The sequence below is a fragment of the Mobula birostris genome, chromosome 13 (assembly GCF_030028105.1).
Source record: "Mobula birostris isolate sMobBir1 chromosome 13, sMobBir1.hap1, whole genome shotgun sequence".
Lineage (NCBI taxonomy): Eukaryota > Metazoa > Chordata > Chondrichthyes > Myliobatiformes > Myliobatidae > Mobula > Mobula birostris.
The window spans coordinates 22,344,533-22,368,163 of record NC_092382.1 but is presented as its reverse complement, the minus strand read 5'-3'; the positions used below and the strand labels follow the sequence as shown (position 1 = coordinate 22,368,163).

At 45.5% G+C, this 23,631-nt stretch overlaps 2 protein-coding genes across 2 annotated transcripts in view; one reads left to right on the top strand and one right to left on the bottom strand.

Moving 5' to 3' along the window:
* Nucleotides 1-23,631, top strand: part of LOC140208554 (uncharacterized) — a 69,821-nt gene that overhangs the window by 27,322 nt on the left and 18,868 nt on the right. The window lies entirely within an intron of this gene.
* The window catches only part of LOC140208555 (uncharacterized), a 40,547-nt gene continuing 30,124 nt past the window's right edge, over nucleotides 13,209-23,631 (bottom strand). The window contains exons 2-3 of the mRNA XM_072277303.1: nucleotides 17,164-18,058; nucleotides 13,209-16,743 (exon numbers count right to left, since the gene is read on the bottom strand). Coding sequence (XP_072133404.1) covers nucleotides 15,486-16,743; nucleotides 17,164-18,058 — 2,153 coding nt within the window. The 3' untranslated portion in view covers nucleotides 13,209-15,485. The remainder of the gene's footprint in view (nucleotides 16,744-17,163; nucleotides 18,059-23,631) is intronic.

The following is a 23,631-nucleotide window of genomic DNA, read 5'->3' as shown; positions in this document are numbered from 1 at the left end:
GGAAAAGGAGGCAGTCCCACATGCCTGTGATCAGTATGTTGAAGCACCTATAAACCCACAGGGTTCTGAACATTCTGTTGAGGCTCAGTTAAGGACTGAGAGGTCTGAATGAGTTAAGAAGGGATTCGATCATTTTATGTCAGATGGGTTTATATTAGTAATGGAAGGGTCAACCCCGGTACCAGTGAAAATTCTTTGAGATACTAGGGCTTCTCAGTCACTTATATTAGACAGTATTCTAAAGTTTGGTGATGAGACTGACATTGGTGAGGTAAATCTTATTAAAGGCATTGGGGGCAGCATTGTATCTTTTCCATTGCACAAGGTAACTTTACAGTCAGGGTTGGTTTCAGGACCTGTTAAGATCGGATTATGCTCCAGTTTACCGGTGGAAGATGTTACTTTGCTGATAGGGAATGACCTGGCAGATGGTAAGGTTGTTCCTGCAGTTCAGTTGACAACTAAGCCAACCACTGACGACCCACAGATGGATTTTAACATTTATCCTTCCTGCACAGTAACTCGAAGTACAGCTAAAAAGTCTGCCAATGCAGACGGTTCTGTGCAGCATGATTCTGATACCCATGATAGCCAAAGTTGGGATTCAGGTTATGATGACTTAAAACAGACATCATCTTCCTTTTTCCCTTCTGCTCCACGGAACCAGACCCAATGCTAGAGACCGCATCGCCGTGGTCGTCCTCTGTCAGGTCATCCCCCTCAACAGCATCTAAAACGAGATAACAATTACTGAGGGGGATGGCCACAGGGGTGCTCTCTGCTATCTGAGCTCTTCCCATCCCTTCCCTGACAGTCACCCACTTATCGATCTCCTGCTCACGTTCCATTATAAGCTGTAGATCATCAAGCCGCAGTTCCAGATCCCTAATACGTTCTCTCATCAGCTGCATCTCAGCACACCGGGCACAGATATGGCCATCTGGGAGACGGGAAGATTCCCGGAATTCCCACATCTTACACCCGGAGCAAAGTACTAACCCTGCAGACAGGCTCTGGCACATGTTTGTATGTTCAGTAAACATATTCACTGCTTAATTGCCTGGAGGAGGGAACGAGATGGGAAATGTCCAAATCTGCTGATAACACAGAAGCAAAGGAAGGAAATCTAATGACGACGTTCTGGTTCTGCATCAAGTAATTCAAAAGGCAGATTGTATTTTGGCCTTCACCGCACAGGGAGTGGAGATTATGTAACGGGCCTGTGTAGCTACTATTGCACAGGGTGTTAGTGAGGCCACATCTGGAATTCTATGCACAGTTTTAATCCCCAAGCAGAAAGAAATCTTAGAGTAGCTATGGAGCCAGCAGTGCAGTTTTACCAGTGTATTACATGGGATGATTTACCAGCAGAGGTGAGATGATTTGGCCCTGAAATTTAGAACATATTCACAAACGATAGGGTATTTATGAAGCATCTTCATAGAGTATCATATGATCAATCCGTGCACAGTACATAAGCTGTGGATATATGTTTTTACTATTGTGTTTTTGTGTTGCTTTGGAGCCGGAGTAATAACTATTTCGATCTCATTTACACTTGTCTGTTGGAAATGGAATTAAACAACCTTGAATCTTGAATAAACATTTCAGCAGTCTGCAGCGTCACATTTCTGTCTCTCAGCGTTACTGCGGCAGAGCACCACCCGGTGACAACAGAGTCCACAAATCAGGGGCTCCTGTTATTGTGGCAAATCACCACCAAGTGGAAGAGCTGTCCAGAAAAGAGAGAGGTTTACAGCAATAAGGAGGGGTGTAGGGGGCTGGAAGCCAACTCTGCAAGTGGATGAAGTTCTAGACCTGCCCCAAACCACTCTCCTCACCACTAGACAGGGTCCCAAACAGGGGTCATCTACTGTTTCCAGTTTTCCACGTGTGTCCTCCTCAACATTAGTGAGACCCAATGTACTCTCTGCATTCTGCACTCTGTCCCGATGAGATTCTGCAGGTGTTGGAGATGCAGAGTAAGAAACACAAGATGTTGGAGGAAGTCAGGAGGTCAGGTAGCTTCTATAGAGGGGGATAAAGCAAAACAGAGATTTCCTGCCGAGACCCTTCATCAGGACTGGAAGTGGGGAGAAGCTGGAACAAGATGATGCGGGGAGTGGAAGAGTCCAAGCTGGTAGATGGTAGGTGAAGCCAGGTAAGAGTGAAGGTGAGTGGGTGGGGGAGGTGGGAGATGAAGTGAGACGCTGTGAGGTGGGAGGTGGAAAATGCAAAGGACTGAAAAGAAGGAATTTGATAGGATAGGAGAGCGGACCATGGGGAAAAGAGGAAGTAAAAGAGGAACCAGAGGGAGATGGTCCACAGTGGAGAAGAGAGAAGTGGGGAGACAGAATGGAGGAGATGGGTGTGTGTGTTGATGAAAGGAAAAGGAAGAGGTAGAAGTTAAAGATGTTGATGTTCATGCCATCGGGTTGTAAACTACCCGGATGTAATATGAGGTGTTGCTCCTTTAACCTGAGAGTGGACTCATCGAGTTAGTTAAACGATGAACCGTAAGGGAGAGCGGATTAATAATTTTCCCCTGGCATCCCTATTAAATCAATCCTCTCTCACCTTGAACCAGTGCCGTCTGGTTGTTGGTTCCACAAAAGTGGGGAAAAGGACTGCGCACGTTCCCCAGTTCTGTACACTCAGGGTTTGGGACACCTGCATCATGTCAGCCTCAATCTCCTGCACTTCAAGGTGTGAAGTCCCAACCTGCCCAGCCTCTCTCCAGAACTCAGTCCCTCGAGTACCGGCACCATTCTCGTAAATCTCTCCTGCACTCATTCCAGCTTGACGTCCTCTCTCCTACAGCAGAACCACCAAAACTGAATACAATAGTCCAGGGCGTAAACACGAGAAAATCTGCAGATGCTGGAAATTCAAGCGACACACACGAAATTCTGGTGGAACGCAGCAGGCCAGGCAGCATCAATAGGAAATAATCCAGGCGTGGATACCCTCACGATACCCTAACCCTAATGCAACCGCACTAGCCTCTTCAGTCCATGAGCCATGAGATGTGAGACAGAGGCTGCTCAGCCAATCGAGTCTGTTCCACCATTCCTTCGTGTCCAATTGATTATCTCTCTCAACCCCATTCTCCTGCCTTCTCCCAATAATCTTTCAACATCCATTTAAAATACACTCACTGACTTGGCCTCTGCTCCATCTGTGGCAATGAATTCCAAAGATTTACCACTCCCTGACTCAAGAAATTCCTCCTCATCTCTCCTCTCAGTGGATGCTCTATACATTGAGGCCGCGGCCTCTGGTCCCAGACTCACACAGCGTAGGGTGCATCTTCTTCATAGCCACTCTGTCGAGGCCTTTCAATATTTGATAGATTTCAATGAGATCCCCTCTCTTTGGTCTAGACCAGTGAGTACAGGGTCAAAGCCGTCTAACGATCCTCATACGTTAACCCTGTCATTCCTGGAATCATTCTTGTGAACCTTCTCCGGACGCGCTCCAATACGAGCACATCTTTTTCTCAGACAGGAGGTCAGAAACTGGTCACAATACACCAAGAGCGAACTGACCGATGTGTTATAAAGCTACAGTGTCACATCCTTGCTCTTATATGCTAACATTACAGCTGTCATCCTTAATCAACTCAATCTGCAAGCAAACCTTCAGGGGCTCCTGCTCACCGACTCCCAAGTACCTATTTCTGATTTTTGTATTTTCTCCCATTTATTTTTTTTCTCTCCGTCTTTATTCTTTCTACCAATTGTACATGACCGTACACTTGCATACACTGTATTTCATCTGCTACTTCGTTGTCTGTTCTCCAAACCTATCAAAGTCCTTCTGCAGACTCCGGCTTTGCTCTAAACTACCTGTCCCGTACCTATCTTTGTATCAACTGCAAAGTTCATCACCCAGGTATCAATTCTGTCATCCATATCATTCAGATTTAATATGAAAAGATGTGGTCTCAATACTGACCCCTACGGAACACCATTAGTTACTGACAGCAAAACAGAATTGTCCACATTATTCTGACTCTTTCTCCCTTGTCAGTCAGGCAATCTTCGACCCATACAAGTATCTTTCCTGTAATTCCATGAGCTGTGATCTTGTTCAGCAGCCTCACGTGCAGCCCCTTAGAAACATAGAAAACCTACAACACAATACAGGCCCTTCAGCCCATAAAGCTCAGCTGAACATGTTCTTACCCTAGAACTACCTAGGCTTACCTATCGTCCTCCAGATTTCTAAGCTCCATGTACCTATCCAGGAGACTTTTAAAAGACCCTATTGTTTCCAACTCAACCACCACCGCTGGCAGCCCATTCCACGCACTCACTACTCACTGCGTAAAAAACTTACCCCTGATATCCCCTCTGTACCTACTCCCAAGCACCTTAAAACTGTGCCCTCTCGTATTAGCCATTTCAGCCCTGGAAAAAGCCTCTGACTATCTACACAATCAATGCCTCTCATCATCTTATACACCTCTATCAGATCACCTCTCGTCCTCAGTCACTCCAAGGAGAAAAGGCCGAGTTCGCTCAACCTATTCTCATAAGGCATGCTCCCCAATCCAGGCAACATCCTTGTATGTCCACTGTGCACCCTGTCCATGGTTTCCACATCCTTCCAGTAGTGAGGCAACCTGAATTTAGCAAATTATTCCAACTGGGGTCTGACCAGGGTCCTATATATCTGCAACATTACCTCTCGGCTCTTAAACTCAGTCCCACAGGAGGCCAATGCACACTATGCCTTAACCACAGAGTCAACCTGCGTAGCAGCTTTGACTGTCCTATGGACTCGGACTCCAAGATCCCTCTTATCCTCCTCACTGCTAAGAGTCTTACCATTAATGCTATATTCTGCCGTCATATTTGACCTACCAAAATGAACCACCTCACACTTACAACAGGAATTCTGCAGATGCTGGAAATTCAAGCAACACACATCAAAGTTGCTGGTGAATGCAGCAGGCCAGGTAGCATCTCTAGGAAGAGGTACGGTTGACCTTTCAGGCCAAGACCCTTCGTCAGGACTAACTGAAGGAAGAGTTAGTAAGACATTTCAAAGTGGGAGGGGGAGGGGGAGATCCAAAATGTAGCAGAAGACAGGAGGGGGAGGGATGGAGCCAAGAGCTGGACAGGTGAGTGGCAAAGTGGATATGAGAGGATCATGGGACAGGAGGCCCAGGGAGAAGGAAAAGGGGGAGGGGCGGAAAACCAGAGGATGGGCAAGGGGTATAGTCAGAGGGACAGAGGGAGAAGAAGGAGAGTGAGAGAAAGAATGTGTGTATAAAAATAAATAATGGATGGGGTACGAGGAGGAGGTGGAAGTTGTTGGAACTCGGCAATTAATGCTTCGGCACAGACTAGATTGGGCGAATGGTATTTTCCTGTATTGTGGTGTTCTATGACTCTAATGCCTTCACAATCTCTTCAGCTACCTCTTTCTGAACCCTGGGGTGTTCACCTTCTGGTCCAGGAGTCCTATCTACCTTCAGGCCTTTCAGCTTCCAAAACACCTTCTCTCCTTGGTAAAAGCATGTATCCTCACTTCTGCCCCAGATACTCCTGAATGTGTGGCACTTATGTAATCAATTTAAAGACACAATTATAGTAGGTAACTTCAATCTGCAGGAGGATTGAGAAAGTCAGATTGGTGTGAGATTGCAAGAGAGGGAATGTATTGAATGCTTATGAAATGGCTTTTTAGAGCAGCTGATGGTTGAGCCTACTCGGGGAACTGCTATCTTAGATTGGGTGTCGTGTGACAACCCAGATCTTATTAGGGAGGTTAATATAAAGGAACCATTAGAAGGCAGTGATCATAATATGATTGAATTTCTCCTGCAATTTGTGAGGGAGAAGCATAGGTCAGATGCGTAGAATCGCAATAGAATAAAGGGAATTGAATTGAATTGAATGATATTTATTGTCATTATACATGGGTACAATGAAACTCTGTTTGGCTTCCTCTCAGGCAATCAAATAAACAGTAGATAAAAACAAGACAGTAATAGAAAAACAATATTAAATAGATAAGTAACAGAAAATAAATTACACCAGCACCAGAATGTCACAGTAATGCACAAGAATGTGTGCATGTGTGTGCTCACAGTTTCAGTCATTGTTCTGTGGGAGTGGTGTGATGGAGGCCACTGCTCTGGGATAGGAGCTGTTCCTCAGGCTGTTTGTTCTGGCTTTTAGTGTCCTGAACCTTTTGCAGGACGGCAGCAGGTCAAACAGGGAGTGGCCGGGGTGTGTGGTGTCTCTGGTTATGCTGATTGCTTTCCTCCTGAGTCTGCTGGAATAGATGGTGTCAAGTCCTGGGAGCTCCATCCTGACAATCCGCTGGGCCGCCTTCTCCACGCGATGCAGGTCCTGTTGCTCAGTGACTGAGGAGCCGGCATACCACACGGTGGCGCTGCTGGTCAGGATGGTTTCAATTGTGCTTCTGCAGAAGTTAAGCGACAGCTTTTGTGGGAGTTTGGCCTGTTTCAGCTTTCTGAGGAAGGAGAGTCTTTGTTGTGCCTCATTAACAGGCAGCGAGGTGTTGGTGGTCCATGTCAGCTGTTTTGACAACATAACTCCAAGGAACTTTAGGTTTTCCACATTTTCCACTACCTCTCCATGTATATAGAGTGGAGGGGGTGTATTCTGTCCTTTGATCTCCTGATCTCCTGATTACAGAGGCATGAGAGAGGCGATTCCCCAGGTGGATTGGAGAAGGATCCTGGTGGGGATGACGCCAGAGCAGAAATGGCTGATGTTTCTGAGAATGGTTCATAATGTACTGGATATGTCCTGTGGAATTAGTTCTCAAACAGCGGGGCTAGGCTACCGTGGCTGACAAAAGAAGTTAAGGACGGTATGAAAGTCAAGGAAAGTGCACATAAGGTAGCAAAAGTGAGTAGCAAGTTTGATAATTGGGTAGCTTTTAAAATCCAACAACAGGAAACCAAGAAAAAAGCTCTATGAAGGGGAAAGGTGAAATATGAGAGCAAACTAGACAATAATATAAACCATGATAAAAAACGTGTTTATATTAGACCACTGGAAAATGATGCTGATGGGGTGGAAATGGGGACGAGATGGTAGATGAACTTGATGGGACTTTGCATCGTCTTCTCTGTGGAAGACACTAGCAGTGTGCCAGAGATCCGTGAGTGTCAGGGAGCAGGAGTGAGTGCCATTACTATTACAAAGTAAAATGTGCTAGGTTCCCAGGTTGTTAAAGTGGATCAGTCACCTGGACCAGATGGACTACATCCCAGAGTCCTGAGAAAGGTTGCTGAAGAGATAACAGATGCATTGCTCATGACCTGTCAAGAATCACTTGATTCTGGCATGGTCCCGGAGCACAGGAAGATTGCAAATATCAATTCACTCTTTGAGAAGGGAGGAAGGCAAAAGAAAGAAAATTATAGTCCGGTTAGCCTCACCTCAGTGCTGGGAAAGCGTTTGCATCTATTGTAACAGATGAGGTTTTGGGGTACTAGGAGACTAATGATAAAATCAGTCAAAGCCAGCACAGCTTCTGCACAGAGAAACCTTGCCTGGCAAATCTGTTAGAGTTCTTCGAAGAAGTCATAAGCAGAATGGACAAACGAGAGGCAGTGTACATCTTTTACCTGGATTTTCAGAAGGCATCTGATAAGGTGTCACACATGAGACCGCATAACAGGATAAACTTCAGAAGAAATACTGGCATGGATAGAGGAATGGCGGAAAGCCAAGAGGCAGCGAGTGGGAATAAAAAGAGCCTTTCCTAGTTGGCTAGCAGTGACTAGTGGTCTTCAGGGATCAGTAATCGGTCTGCTACTTTTCACATTGTTTGTCGATGATTTGGATAATGGAATTGATGGCTTTGTGGCAAGGTTTGCAGATGATACAAAGATAGGTGGAGGCGTTGGTAGTGCTGAGGAAGCAATGTGATTGCAGCAGGATACAGACAAATTTGTAGAATGGGCAAAAAAAGTGGCAGATGGAATGCAATATTGGGAGATGTACGATAATGCATTTTGGCAAAAGGAACAACAGTGAACTATTATCTGATTGGGGAGAAGGTTCAAACAACAGAAGTACAGAAGGAAATATGAGCCCTCGGGCAAGACTCCCAGAAGGTTAATTTACAGGTTGAGTCTGTGGTAAAGGAGGCAAACGCAATGCTGGCATTTATTTAAAGTGAAGTAGAATATACAAGCAGGAAGGTAATGCTGATACTTAAAACACTACTTAGGCCGCACTTAGGCTACTGGGGACCCATATCTCAGAAAAGGTGTGTTGTCATTGGAGAGAGTACAGAGGATATTCAAGAAGATGATTCCGGGAATGAAGGGGTTAAGATATGAGGAGTGTTTGCCAGCCTTGGTCCTGTACTCCTGCACTGACCTATGTTTAATAAACGCGGGTGGGGAGGGGGTGTTAAATCTCACTGAAACCCACCGAATGTGGAAAGGTCTCGATGGGGTGGATGAGGAGAGGACTTTTCGTATGGTGGGGGTAGCCATAACAGAGGGCACAGCCTCAAAACTGAGGAGCGACCTTTTAGAATAATTAAGGAGGATTTTATTCAGTCAGAGAGCAGTGAATCTGTGGAATTCTCTGACACAGACGGCGGTGGGGGCCAACTCTGTGGGTAAATTTCAGGCAGAAGCTAATAGTTTGCTGATCAGTCAGGGCATTACAGGATGTGCCGAGGAGGCAGGTGCATGGGGTTGAGTGAGAACCGGGATCAGCCATGATAGAACGGCGGAGCAGACTCGATGGGGCTGAATGGCCTAATTCTGCTCCTATGTCTTATTGTCTTATACTGTCTTACACAGTGAAGATTGACACAAAACACTTATCACATTCAACCGCTGTTTCTTTGCTCGATTACAAAATCGACAGCATCATCTTCCAGCGGTACAATATGAATTCTTGCCTCTCTTTTACTCTTAATATATCTGAAAGGCTTTTGATACTTGATATTATTGGCTCACTTACCTTAATGTTTCACCTTGTCTCCCCTGTGTGTTTTTTTTAGTTGTCTCCTGTTGGGTATGTAAAAGCTTTTCAATCCTCTAACTTCCCACCATTTTCTTGCTTTATTATATGACCCCACTTTTGTTTTTATGAAAAATAGGAGAAAATCTGTGGATGCTGGAAATCCAAGCAACACATAGACAAAATGCTAGAGGAACCTAGGAGGCCAGGCAGCATATATGGTAAATAGTAAACAGTCGACGTTTCGAGCCGAGACCCTTCATCAGGACTGGGGAAAAAAAAGATGAGATGTCAGAGGAAGAAGTGTGGGGGTTGGAGGGGTGGAAGAAGTGGTAGGTGATAGGTGTAACTGGGAGAGGGAGAGTAGTGAAGGAAAAAACTTCTTAGGATCTAATTTCCTTAACGATTCTCCAAAGATCATTGCTAATGCATCCACATCTTTTCAGCCACCTCTTTCAGATCCCTGGGGTGTGCACCATCTGGTCCAGGTGACCTATTTACCTTCAGACCATCTCTGTTTCCCAAGAACCTTCTCCCGAGTAATGTAACTTTACACATTCTGACCACTGACCTCTGCGAGCTCCATATTGCTGCCAGTGTCTTGCACAGATATGAGTGATGTTCAATACTGAATGGAGAGACAGGGTCCTTTTTCTCTTTACTTTGGTAACCATACAGTCAAAATGAGAATTGTAACGCTCAATCATTTCATTGTACATTGTGTACTCTTTGTTATTTCAGCTGTCACGTATTCTGTGATGGAAATGAAGAACCAGCAGAGATGGAAAACACTTTGAAGTCCAGTATTGTTGGAAACTCATAATATTTATCTGTAACTATGCAATACAGTATTATAAATGTAGATAAATCTAACAGGTTAGTAATGATTACGTAAAAGTAAGTGTGGAATATATATGTATGAAAAACCAAGCTTCTTTCATTCTAGCAGTAAAACGATACAGTTTTACAGGAACTTCAGCAATAGCTTGGACCTTGGCCTGTCCGGGAGCCAAGTGGCCTCGGCCCAACGTATAACACAGACATGTACGAACAACTGTAACATGGCCAAACTCACTTTTAGTGAGGTTCACAGTAAGACTGGCCTTGGAAAATCTGTCAAACAGTTTTTCTACAGCTGCAATCTGCTCTTCCCACGTGTCATTCAAGACCAATAAATCACTGATATAAGCCCCTGTGTTTACTAAACCTCTAATCACAGAATTGATCATTCTTTGAAATGTCCCAAATGCTGATTTCTCTTTAGCCCTCTCTGTTAAGGGAACACCCCAGTATTCTTTTAACAAGTCAAACTTTAAAAGGTATTTAGCCTTCCCCACTCTATCAATACAGTCATTCATTCTCTGTCCTTGTTCTTTCCTATTTCTAATTTCTTCAACCATTTTCCTTTCTTGAAAGTTCTCTCTGTAAAGGTACCATTTCATGGGCTGGGCTGAATTCACAATGACGTGATGCACTGCACCTGTGCTCTATTTCAAAATGCCAATTAGTCCTTTCGCTAGTTGTTGTGGTCTAGGGTCCAACTGATGGACCTTATCAGTCATATTTTCCAAAACAATGGAATTCTGACATCTGAGTGAGAATAGATTCAGTGGGTAAACATGTTTTTCCACTCCATTATCAGATTCCATGACTCCATTTTGTTCCATAACAATTCTCCCAGCTGCAATTCTAGCAAACAAGTGTTTTATTTTAATTCGACCATTTTGTAAACTTTCCTTTGCAAGGACACAAAGCTTACTAAATTTTCCCAGAATTTTAAAACAACTTAAACACACTGACGGATTTTTCTCAATCAGACGATAGTTCTCTGAGTAGGGTCAAACGTCCTTTTGGCCTGTAACTCAATACAGGTTTCAACAAACTACCCTCCAAAGCCTTCTGAATCGAATCTCCAACAATAAATAAGAGGAGGGGAACCCCTTCATCCCAATTTTTCCCATTTCTCACACAATATGTTTTAATCATCGTCTTAAGAGTTGAGTTGAGCCGTTCCAAGGCTCCCTTGGACTCTTACATCTGTAGATGACACCATGTGCTTAGCTTCTAATTCTGTAGCTATCCCCTGCAATGTTCTCAAAGTAAACTTACAACCCTTTTTAAATCAAATTGAATTTCTTTGGGCAGACCTACCAGTGAAAAACTTACTGAATGCTGTTACCACAGTCTTGGCCAGGGTGTTTTCAAAAGACACTGCTTCAGGGGACCTAGACACAGCACACATGATTGTTAACACATACTGATGACCAGCTGCAGTCTTTTGCAATGGGCCTACACAATCCAGTATGACCCCAGGAAAAAGATTCACTAAAAGCAGATACCGGTTTAAGTGGTGTTACCTGAATAACCTGATTAGATTTCCCCTCCACATGACAGGTATGGCAAATCCTGTAAAAATTCACAACATCCTTCCTTGAACTAGGCCAGTAAAATTCCTTCATAATCCTGTTCACTGTCTTTCTCACTCCATGAGGTGCACCTAAAGGCACACTGTAAGCCATGTTTAAAATTTCAGCCCTGTAAACTTTCAGAACCATCACGTGACTTGCAGGCACAGTGGCTGGTCTCCACCTCCTCATCAACACCCCATCTTTATGGTAATATCCCACTGACTCTCTCTGAACCTCTTCTCCTATGAGAGCTATCTCCCTTAAAGCCGCCATTCCAGAATCTCCCTTCTGTTCTCTATAAATACCTTCCTCAATAAAGACAAGTCTTTCCCATACACCTTACTCTCAAAGTCCTGCCGAAATCTGGAAGGTAGAAAAGTCTGTGATACATCATTATAATTTAAACCTCTGGTTTTCCTACCGTAGGCCTCAACAGCAGCTCTGCTCATCAGCTGAATTGCTGAAACACTCTTATCGTGGAGAGCTGTCAACATGTCTCCATTGTTTACTAAACTCAGCACCATCATCAGGCTTATGAGAACCATGTATACATTATGGAAGAGACCAAACAATCCGTTCATCAAATTTCTCCGACTTATCTCCATAACATTACACTGAATTAGCTTGCAGGTGCTGAAGTATCCAAACAAAATTCCACAGAGTAGCACATCCTTGCTCGGCAGGCCTTTGTCCTGCAAGCAGGGTCAAAGGTCACGCAACCAATCCAAACTTTTCCGCAAACAACAGGAGTTCTGCAGATGCTGGAAATTGAAGCAACACACATCAAAGTTGCTGGTGAATGCAGCAGGCCAGGCAGCATCTGTAGGAAGAGGTGCAGTCGACGTTTCAGGCCGAGTCCCTTCGTCAGGACTAACTGAAGGAAGGGAGAGTAAGGGATTTGAGAGGGGGAAGGGGAGATCCAAAATAATAGGAGAAGACAGGAGGGGGAGGGATGGAGCCAAGAGCTGGACAGGTGATAGGCAAAAGGGCATACGAGAGGATCATGGGACAGGAGGTCCGGGAAGAAAGCCGGGGGGGGAACCCAGAGGATGGGCAAGAGGTATATTCAGAGGGACAGAGGGAGAAAAAGGAGAGTGAGAGAAAGAATGTGTGCATAAAAATAAGTAACAGATGGGGTACGAGGGGGAGGTGGGGCCTTAGCAGAAGTTAGAGAAGTCGATGTTCATGCCTCCAACCTGATGATTCCCCCTCCCCCCCCTTGTCTTTCTTCCCGGACCTCCTGTCCCATGATCCTCTCATATCCCTTTTGCCAATCACCTGTCCAGCTCTTGGCTCCATCCCTCCCCCTCCTGTCTTCTCCTATCATTTTGGATCTCCCCCTCCCCCTCCCACTTTCAAATCCCTTACTCTCTCTTCCTTCAGTTAGTCCTGACGAACGGTGTCGGCCTGAAACGTCGACTGCACCTCTTCCTACAGATGCTGCCTGGCCTGCTGCGTTCACCAGCAACTTTGATGTGGTTTGCTATCTATCTATCTATTTATTTATTTATTCTCTCTTTCCCTATCACAAATACTCCTTGCCTGTTCTCCATCTTCCTCTGGTGCTCCCCTTCCCTTTTCTTTCTTCCAAGGCCTTCCATCCCATGATACTCCGCCTTCTCCAGCCTCGTATCCCTTTTGCCAATCACCTGTCCAGCTCTTGGCTCCATCCCTCCCCCTCCTGTCTTCTCCTATCATTTTGGATCTCCCCCTCCCCCTCCCACTTTCAAATCTCTTACTAACTCTTCCTTCAGTTAGTCCTGACGAAGGGTCTCGGCCTGAAACGTCGACTGCACCTCTTCCTACAGATGCTGCCTGGCCTGCTGCGTTCACCAGCAACTTTGATGTGTGTTGCCCAAACTTTTCCAGCACTTTATCCAAAAGTCCAGGAACAGCACTTTTCCCATTATTTTCAGCAACACTGACCTCACCAGAACCCACTTCTTCACCAGCCTTTAAACCACGGTCTAATACAAGTAACTGAGAATCCTCACATTCCACCGGTACCAAGGTTAACCCCTTATTCACTGAACCAAGATCATCTGACACACAAAAACTGCATTCCTTTTCAACTAAGTCAGGCACCTCAGATTTTAACTGAGCTTCAACATAAGGTTCAGAACCCTGTGAATTCACAGGTACTTCCACAACCTGAACACATTAAATTGGGACAGCTGCCTCTTCTGGGCTGTCATCACTTGTCCCAGTTTCAAATTCAAGGTCACCCCGAACCTCCCAGCTATTCTCTGGCAAACTCTTTTTGGGTGTAAACTCAACCTCATGGGTTAAAACTTCTTCGTCTGCTTTCTTATCAAACCCCTGCAGGGTAGCGGCATCCTCTGCATCAGGGTATGACCTTACATCATCAAGAACACAACTTTTCAATTCATCACACAAAACAAGCCCTTCCGAGCTGTAAAAATCATCAGGGTCCAACACTAAACCTCTTTGCTGCAACTTCCCTATCTTTTCCAGCTTGAACCGCTTCTGTTTGTCGTCTGCCACGTGATCTTCACATTGCCATATCTCCATCTCGGCTGTCTCTGTCTTTCTGCCTCTTCTCTCTGTTTTTCTACCCTTCTCTCTGTCTTGCTGCCTCTTGTCTACATCTTGCTGCCTTTCTAGCCTCTCTCAAGCTGTTTTAATTTCAATTCATGCTCCATTCTTAATTTTTCCAACAGAAGCTGAAGCTCATCCTCAATACTAACATCCATTTCTGCTGTATCTCCACACAACCAAATAAAACGAGATTTTCCCCAATCAATTCAAACAAGCCTCCCAACCAATTTTGTTCATAACACTGATGCAGGCCCCAATTTTGCAAGAGGTCCAGGGTTCATATCCCGGACGAGCCCCAATTTTGTACACGTAGCCCATGACGGGAATAAAGAACCAGCAGAGATGGAAAACACTTTGAAGTCCAGTATTGCTATAAACTAATAATATTTATTAGTAACTAAGCAATACAATAATATAAATGTAGATAAATCAAACAGGTTAGTAATGATTACATAAAAGTAAGTGTGGAATATATATGTATGAAAAACCAAGCTTCTTTAAGTCTAGGGGTAAAAAGATACAGTCTTACGATGATGAGTAAAGTTCAGTTCAGCTCAGTTCATGGTATTGAGTTGAGTAGTGATGGAGAGAGAGAGGGGGAGAGATTTGAGTCTTCAGGTGAGCTGATGACGTTGATCTTCTCGTTGTCCTTTGAAATCCTTTAAAAGTCACCGACTGTGACTTTAACAAAGGGGACCGGTTTTCTGTGGTGGAGCTATCCCCCAGGCAAGGGTGGACACATGGACAACTCCCCACGAGTCAACCCTTTTCCTCTTTCCACTGCAAGAGCGATGGATCGATCTGCCTGATCGATCCTCCAAAACCCACTTTACCTGCAGGCACAACAATGCTCATTCAGTGTCCAAACATGTGTCTGAGGTCTATCATCTGACCTATTTTATCTTCCCGTGCTGAGCGTCAACTATCATTCAAATAACTCTTCTATCCTCTCCCTGTGAAAGAAATCCAAGCAGGCAAAAATCCTTGAAGAAAGTGTCAACAACCTGCCAAAAATCATGACATCAAGTGTCCATTAAATAATACCGCCTTCGGTTACAATTGCAACTTACGAGCTGCTCGGTGCTTTCTCCAACTCAGCAGAATGCCTGAAGTTAACGAGTTCTTTCTCATGCCTTAAAGTGACAGTCCCACAGTTAGTCTTTGTCTCTCTCTCTTTCAAAACAAGCTATCGATGTTAAATAACTCTCTCTCTCTTTTCAAAAGCACAGTTAATAGGGGTAATCGAACACAGTTCATAGGGGTAATTCAGGACCCTGTCACACAGGGTACTGATTTGTAACAGGGGACACATCATGCAGCATCCACCCAAACGAGATTTCTGAAGTTGGGCCGGGCTGGGGGGCTATCACTGCCTATATTACGCTGCCAGCCGAAGCGCGACTTAGATAAGGTTAGATGACCGCGTGAATCGCTTCCCACATTCGCAGCAGGTGAACAACCTCTCCCCAGTGTGAACTCAATGATGCACATTTGGTTGACACGGCTGACAGAATCTCTTCCCAAAGTCTGAGCAGGTGATCAGCCTCTACCCATTGTGAACTTGCTGGTGTCTCTGCAGTTGAGATGACCAAGTGAATCCCTTCCCACAGTCTGAGCAGGTGAATGGCCTCTCCCCAGTGTGAACTCGCTGATGTCTCTGTAGGTGGAATGAGCAAGTGAATCCCTCCCCACACACAGAGCAGGTGAACGGCCTCTCCCCAGTGTGAACACGCTGATGTACCTTCAGATGAGATGACTGTGTGAATCCTTTCCCACACTCTGAGCAGTTGAATGGCCTCTCCCCAGTGTGAACACGCTGATGTCTCTGTAGGTGGAATGAGCAAGTGAATCCCTTCCCACAGTCTGAGCAGGTGAACGGTCTCTCCCCAGTGTGAACATGCTGATGTACCTTCAGTTCAGATGACTGAGTGAATCCCTCCCCACACACAGAGCAGGTGAACGACCTCTCCCCAGTGTGTACTCTCTGATGTACCTTCAGATGAGATGACTGTGTGAATCCCTTCCCACAGTCTGAACAGGTGAATGGCCTCTCCCCAGTGTGAACTCGCTGATGTACTTTCAGTTGAGATGACTGAGTGAATCCCTTCCCACAGTCTGAACAGGTGAACGGCCTCTCCCCAGTGTGAACTGACATGTGTACCAGTAGGCTGGATGACTGAGTGAATCCCTTCCCACAGTCTGAACAGGTGAACGGCTTCTCCCCACTGTGAACTGACATGTGCACCAGTAGGCTGGATGACCGAGGGAATCCCTTCCCGCAGTCTGAGCAGGTGAACGGCCTCTCCCCAGTGTGAACTCTCTGATGTACCTTCAGTTGAGATGACTGAATGAATCCCTTCCCACAGACTGAGCAAGTGAACGGCCTCTCCCCAGTGTGAACTCGCTGATGTACCTTCAGTTTAGATGAGCAAGTGAATCCCTTCCCACAATCTGAACAGGTGAATGGCCTCTCTCCAGTGTGAACTCGCTGATGTACTTTCAGTTGGGATGACCGAGTGAATCCCTTCCCACAGTCTGAGCAGGTGAACGGCCTCTCCCCAGTGTGAACTCGCTGATGCACCTTCAGTTGAGATGAGCAAGTGAATCCTTTCCCACAGACTGAGCAGGTGAACGGCCTCTCCTCAGTGTGAACTGACTTGTGTATCAGCAGTTCGGATGACACAGTGAATCCCCTTCCACATTCTGAGCAGGTGAACGGCCTCTCCCCAGTGTGAACTCGCTGATGTACTTTCAGTTGAGATGACTGAGTGAATCCCTTCCCACAGACTGAGCAGGTGAACGGCCTCTCACCAGTGTGAACTGACTTGTGTACCAGCAGTTGGGATGACCGAGTGAATCCCCTTCCACATTCTGAGCAGGTGAACGGCCTCTCCCCAGAGTGAACTCGCTGATGTACTTTCAGTTCAGATGCCTGAGTGAATCCCTTCCCACAGTCTGAGCAGGTGAATGGCCTCTCCCCAGTGTGAAGTCGTTGATGCAACTTCAGCTTAGATGATCCAGTGAATCCCTTCCCACAGTCTGAGCAGGTGAACGGCCTCTCCCCAGTGTGAACTCTCTGATGCACCTTCAGTTGAGATGAGCATGTGAATCCCTTCCCACAGTCTGAGCAGGTGAACGGCCTCTCCCCAGTGTGAACTCTCTGATGTATTTTCAGTTCAGATGATGTAGTGAATCCCTTCCCACAGACTGAGCAGGTGAACGGCTTCTCCCCAGTGTGAAATCGCTGATGTACCTTCAGTTGGGATGATCCAGTGAATCCCTTCCCACAGTCTGAGCAGGTGAACGGCCTCTCCCCAGTGTGAACTCGCTGATGCACTTTCAGTTGAGATGAGCATGTGAATCCCTTCCCACAGTCTGAGCAGGTGAACGGCCTCTCCCCAGTGTGAACTCTCTGATGCACCTTCAGTTGAGATGAGCATGTGAATCCCTTCCCACAGACTGAGCAGGTGAACAGCCTCTCCCTAGCGTGAACTCGCTGATGTACCTTCAGTTTAGATGAGCAAGTGAATCCCTTCCCACAGTCTGAGCAGGTGAACGGCTTCTCCCCAGTGTGAACTCGCTGATGTACCTTCAGTTTAGATGAGCAAGTGAATCCCTTCCCACAATCTGAGCAGGTGAATGGCCTCTCCCCAGTGTGAACTCGCTGATGCACCTTCAGTTGAGATGAGCAAGTGAATCCCTTCCCACAGACTGAGCAGGTGAATGGTCTCTCCCCAGAGTGAACTGACTGGTGTGTCAGCAGATCGGTTGACCAAGTGAATCCCTTCCCACAGTCTGAGCAGATGAATGGCCTCTCCCCAGTGTGAACTCGCTGATGTACCTTCAGTTTAGATGAGCAAGTGAATCCCTTCCCGCAGTCTGAGCAGGTGAACGGTCTCTCCCCAGTGTGAACTCGCTGGTGTGTCAGCAGATTGTATGATTGAGTGAATCCTTTCCCACATTCCGAGCAGATGAATGGCCTCTCTCCAGTGTGAACTCGCTGATGTACCTTCAATTTAGATGAGCAAGTGAATCCCTTCCCGCAGTCCGAGCAGGTGAACGGCTGCTCCCCGGTGTGAACTCGCTGGTGAGACATTAGGTCAGATGATCGAGTGAATTCTTCCCAACAAGTTCAGCCGATGACCAGCCCCTGCCCAGGGTGAACTGACTGGTGTGTCCACAGATGGAAAGACCGACTGAATCCGTTCTCACACACAGAGCAGGTGAATGGCCTTGTCCAGTGTGAACTTGCTGATGTACCTTCAGTTGAGATGACCGATTGAATCCATTCCCACAGTATGATCAGATGAATGGATTCCCCTCTGTGTAAAATGACGGGAATGCCAATCGGTCTGATGATCCAGAGAATCACTCCCCATCATCTGAGCAGGAGGGATGATTGAGTGAATGCCTTGTTCCACTTCTTCCACTGTATGGTGCAACTGTAACGAAAACCAATTTCCCCCGGGATCAATAAGTATGACTATGACTATTAAATATCTGGACGGAGACAGCAAAACTGGCGTGTTCTGTTCGAGATTCCAGTAGACAAATTCCTTGTCATTTTTAACCTGTAAAAAGATTTACAAAATCCATCAATCAGTGTTGGAAAACCTTTCAGATGAGGTCACTTGAGTTGTCAAAGTGTATTCTGGCATCACACTGCTACAGTAAAGTTCAACCCAAGCTGGAGAGAGAAATCATCTTCTAACTGGGCACAGAGCTGGTATCTGGAATGATCATCAAATTCTCTGATGCTCTTCCTGTCTCTCTAAGAATGCGGCATTTCTGCCATCTCCAATCTGTGACCTGGCTCAGCTTGACTCTCTCCATTGGTATTATTCCCTGTTCCCACTGAGCTGCATGGGTGCCTAGCCCCACAGTAACTGGTACACTCTCACACAAATAGCCGGCAGTGCATTCCACACACCCACCACTCTCTGTGTAAAAAACTTACCCCTGACATCCCCTCGGTATCTATTTCCAAGCACCTAAAACTATGCCCCCTCGTGTTAGCCATTTCAGCCCTGGGAAAGAAACCTCTGGCTCTCCACATGATCAATGCCCCTCATCATCTTATACATCTAAAAAAGGCTCTAAACATAAACAAGGAAAGTACACATTGCTTTGAGGATTGGAAAGAAGTATACAAAATTATGAGGGTATAGACAGGGTAAATGCAAGCAGCTTTTCCCACTGAGGTTGGGTGGGATGACAACCAGAGGTCATGGGTAAGTGGGGAAGGTGAAAATTAAACAGAAACATTTGGAAAAGCTCTTTACTGAAATGGTCGTGAGAGTGTCAGCACAAGTGGTGAATATGAGCTCATTTTCACCATGTAAAAGAAGTTTGGATGGGAGCCTGGATGGTGGGGGTATGGAGGACGATGGTCCCAGTGCAGGTAGTTGCATTAGACAGCTCAAATGTTTTTTTTGGCATTGACTAGATGGGCCAAATAGCCTGTTTCTGTAATGAACTTCTCCGTGTTTCCATGACAGAGCAGCTGGACAAACTTGTTTGGAAGGGAAAAGTTGGGAGTGACAACGGAGCAGCAACGGCTGGAGTTTCTGGGAGCAATTCAGGAGCTGAGTGATAGATACATTCCAAAGAAGTGGAAGCATTGGAAAGGGAGGAGGACACAATTGTGGATGAAATGAGAAGCCAAAGCTAACATAAAAGCCAGAGAGAGGGCAAACAAAAGAGCAAAAACTATTGGGAAAATTTTAGAAACCTGCAGAAGACAACTAAAACAAGAAGTCGGATGAGCTCGGGGGGTGGAATTATGATATTGTAGTCATTAATGAGTCTTGGTAGCACCCAACAGTCTGAGGCATTTAGAGGAACAAAATATCCGGAGACTCAATATCTCTTGAAAACCAAGGTTCCCTGCACCAGTTACCTTTCAACTTTTATTTTGGCAGGCACATACAAACTCTACACCCTCAGAATTTCACTTCTGAAGGCCTCCCACTTACCAAGTACTCCTTTGCCAGAAAACAGCCTGTCCCAAACCACACTTGTCAGATCCTTTCTGATACCATCAAAATTGACCTTTCTCCAATTTAGAATCTCAACCCGTAGTGCAGACCTCTCTTTTGCCATATTTACTTTGAATCTCATGGCATTATGATCACTAATTTCGATCATCAGCCCTGGATCATTTCCTAACAGCTCATTGCACACTTCTATGTCGGGAATTCTACGAACTGATTAAGGGCACATTTGGCAACCTCTACCCCCTTGACAGCTTTTACAGTATGGGAGTCCCAGTCAATATATGGAAAGTTAAAATCACACCTTTGTTTCTTGGCATGGTCTGCAATCTCTCTACAAATTTGTTCCTCTAAATCTCTCAGACTGTTGAGTGCAACCAAGTCCCAATAATGGCTACAATATCATAATTCCCTGTCCTGAGCTCATCTGGCTTTCCTACGATGCTTCTTGCATTGTGATATACACAGTTCAGCACATTCATCGCCCCATGCTCAACCATTTGATTGTTGACTCTGTCTGAGGTCTGAACAACATCTGACTGGTGTCAAAAAAACAAACTCTCCCTCGTTGTCACAAAAACAAAGGAGCAGATTGTGGACGGCAGGAGGAATGGAGACAGGCTAACCTCTAGTGACATCAATGGATCTGGGGTTGAGAGGGTGAACAGCTTTAAGTTCCTTGGCATAAACATCTCCGAGGATCTCACATGGTCTGTACATACCGGCTGTGTTGTGAAAAAAGCACACCAGCACCTCTTTCACCTCAGACGGTTGAAGAAGTTTGGGATGGGGCCCCAAATCCTAAGAACTTTCTACAAGGACATAATTGAGAGCATCCCGACTGGCTGCATCACTGCCTGGTATGGGAACTGTACTTCCCTTAATTGCAGGAACCTGCAGAGAGTGGTGCGGACAGCCCAGCGCATCTGTAGATGTGAACTCCCCACTATTCAGGTTATTTACAGAGACAGGTGTGTAAAAAGGGCCCAATGGATATTGGAGTCCCAATTCACCACAACCACAAACTGTTCCTGCTGCTCCCATCCAGGAAACGGTACCACAACAAAAGGACCAACAGGCTCCGGGACATCATCTTCCACCAGGCCATCAGACTGATTAATTCATGCTGATACAATTGCATTTCTATGGTATATTGACTGTCCTATGTACAAACTATTTATTATAAATTACTATAAATTACACATTGCATATTTAGTCAGAGACGTAACATATAGACTTCTACTCCTCATGAATATGAAGGATGTATGTAATAAAGTCAATTCAATTCAATTCACCCTCCCCACTATCTGTTCTGTCATTCTGGTTCCCATTCCCCCTCCAACATATTTTAACCACATCACCCCTCCCCCCACACTAGCACTAGCAAGCCTCACCACTGGGATATTAGTCCCCTCTTGTTCTGTTCCCCTCACTAACGAGTCCCCTCTCACCCCTTTGACTTTCCTCTGTCAGTAATCCCCCCAACAGTTTCTAAAGTGGATCCACCTGTTGTTGTGTGGGATGGCCACAAGAGCACTCTGTGATGGCTATTTAACCTCATTCTCCTTCCTGACTCTCACCCAGTTTCCTGTGTCCTGCACTTTGGGTGTAACTCACCTCTCTTCGTGTCATATCTATCACCCCCTCCAACTCCTGGATGATCCGGAAATCATCCATCTCAAGTTCCAACCCTTTAAAGTGCAGGGTTACAAACTGCAGCTGGATACACATCTTGTAGGTGAGGGCATCAGGGACACTGGAGGTCTCCTCACCCTCCCACCAATGTCCTCTCTAATTTGTAATGACCAGTGTGCACATAAAGCTTGTACTGTCCATTTTTTTTTACCCAGTGACAACATCTGCATCGTGAATTTTCTATAGAGAGGTATTTATTTCAACAGCTAGCAAATCACTGTCAGTAAGAACTTTGATCTTCTCTGGCTTCGATTGAGTTCATCTGCACTCTCACACAACCTATGTAGCAGGCCTGTAACGGGTAATGAAGGATTTTCTCGCCAGAGCTTTTGCACATTGTCCATATGTGGTTTGCTTGCTAAATTACGCTTTAAAAACTCAGATTTCCAAATATCACTCCACTTCTTCCAACTTTCAAATTCTCTAGCAACTTTTGCATCACCACAATACACACAGGTAACACCAGTTTCTGTATTGTACATAAATATTTCCCCTGAACCCTCCCCCAGGTGACTGACGGTGGTGAACTCAGTGATGGCAATGCCAATGAATATGAAGGGAAGGGCAGTAGTCTGTCTCATTGGAGTCTGGCACATTTGTGATGTGAAAGCTACTTGTTGCCCAAGCCAAAGGTCTTTGATATCATTATGTACCCAGAGAGAATGGGACAAAACATGTCCCTGTCATTTGGAACCTGATCCTTTTTTGGTATTTCTCGAGACTCTGACAAGCATTTGATCCCGGCTAAATGACGAACATTGTCTTTTGTCTCTCTTTTAGCTGGACGTGCAGTACTCCTTAAGGGGAGAGATGAAGTTCCCCCTACGCATGTTCGATGGCTCAGGGATATTATGTCTTGTTTAGATCTTTAAAAGATTTACTATTCACTTCTTATTTCAGATATAAAGTTTCATAAGGTGTGGGGACCATTTCTGGAATATTTTCATAATTCTCACCTTGATTGACAAGTGTATTTTTTTCTTCCTTTGATAGTCAGATCCTGCATTTCCAGCGTTCTTTGATTAGGTAGCAGGCTACTTTTTTTTTAATCAATCATTTCTCTTTTTACTACAATACATAGTTCTGGGGTGATAGAAGTTTATCTCAAATGTCCTTTTAAATATTTATACTTATAATGTAATGGTTGGCTTGGAGTTGGATCGTGGGTGGGTTGGGAGCTTTCCTTTCTAACTTTTCATTTTTAATATGGGTGACTTGCTCATTTGTTAAGATATGTATTATTGCTATTTTTGTCTGTATTGCAATGATCCCTCTATTTACACTATTGATTTTTTCTTCAACGCTGTAGTTTGTAGAAAATAACAAAAATAAAAAAAATAAAAAAAACATGTTCTCACGGGTAGAAAAGTCCAGAACAAGAGGGGGTAGAACCAGCAACAGACACAAAATGCTGGAGGAACTCAGCAGGCCAGGCAGCATCTATGGAAAAGAGTACTAATGCTGAGTTCCTCCAGCAATTTGTGTGTGTTGCTCGGATTTCCAGCAACTGCAGATTTTCTCTTGTTTGTGACTGGAGGCAGAACAAAGGTGATTTTCACAACAGCTGATGTAAAAGATTTTGTTCCCTTTCTCCGAGTTCCCGATCCTTGCATTTAGACAGCTGGAGCTCAGCTCTGTCTGAGAGACCCATCGGTTCCCATTCCCTCATCAGCCGGAAGCTCCCCGGGGCCCGTGTACGGATGGTGGGGCTGAGAGAGAGGGAAGAGAGCAGGACTGTCCCGGGATTGCGGGTCACGGAGTCCCGACTCACAGCAACTACCCGAAGTCGGTGTTGAAAACGCCGCCCGGTGAGACCCCCAACCCGGAGATCCCTTCTCACCTCAACCGATCATCCGGGGCCTTTTGTGCCCCGCGCGCTGGTGAGCTCGAGCTTGGTCGGTTTAACGGCTGGGCTACTAATCACGTGACCAGCCCCTCCCCCACCGCTGTCAACAGAGGTTTCATGCGCTGCGCTATTCCCATTGGTGGGAAGCGATGTCAATT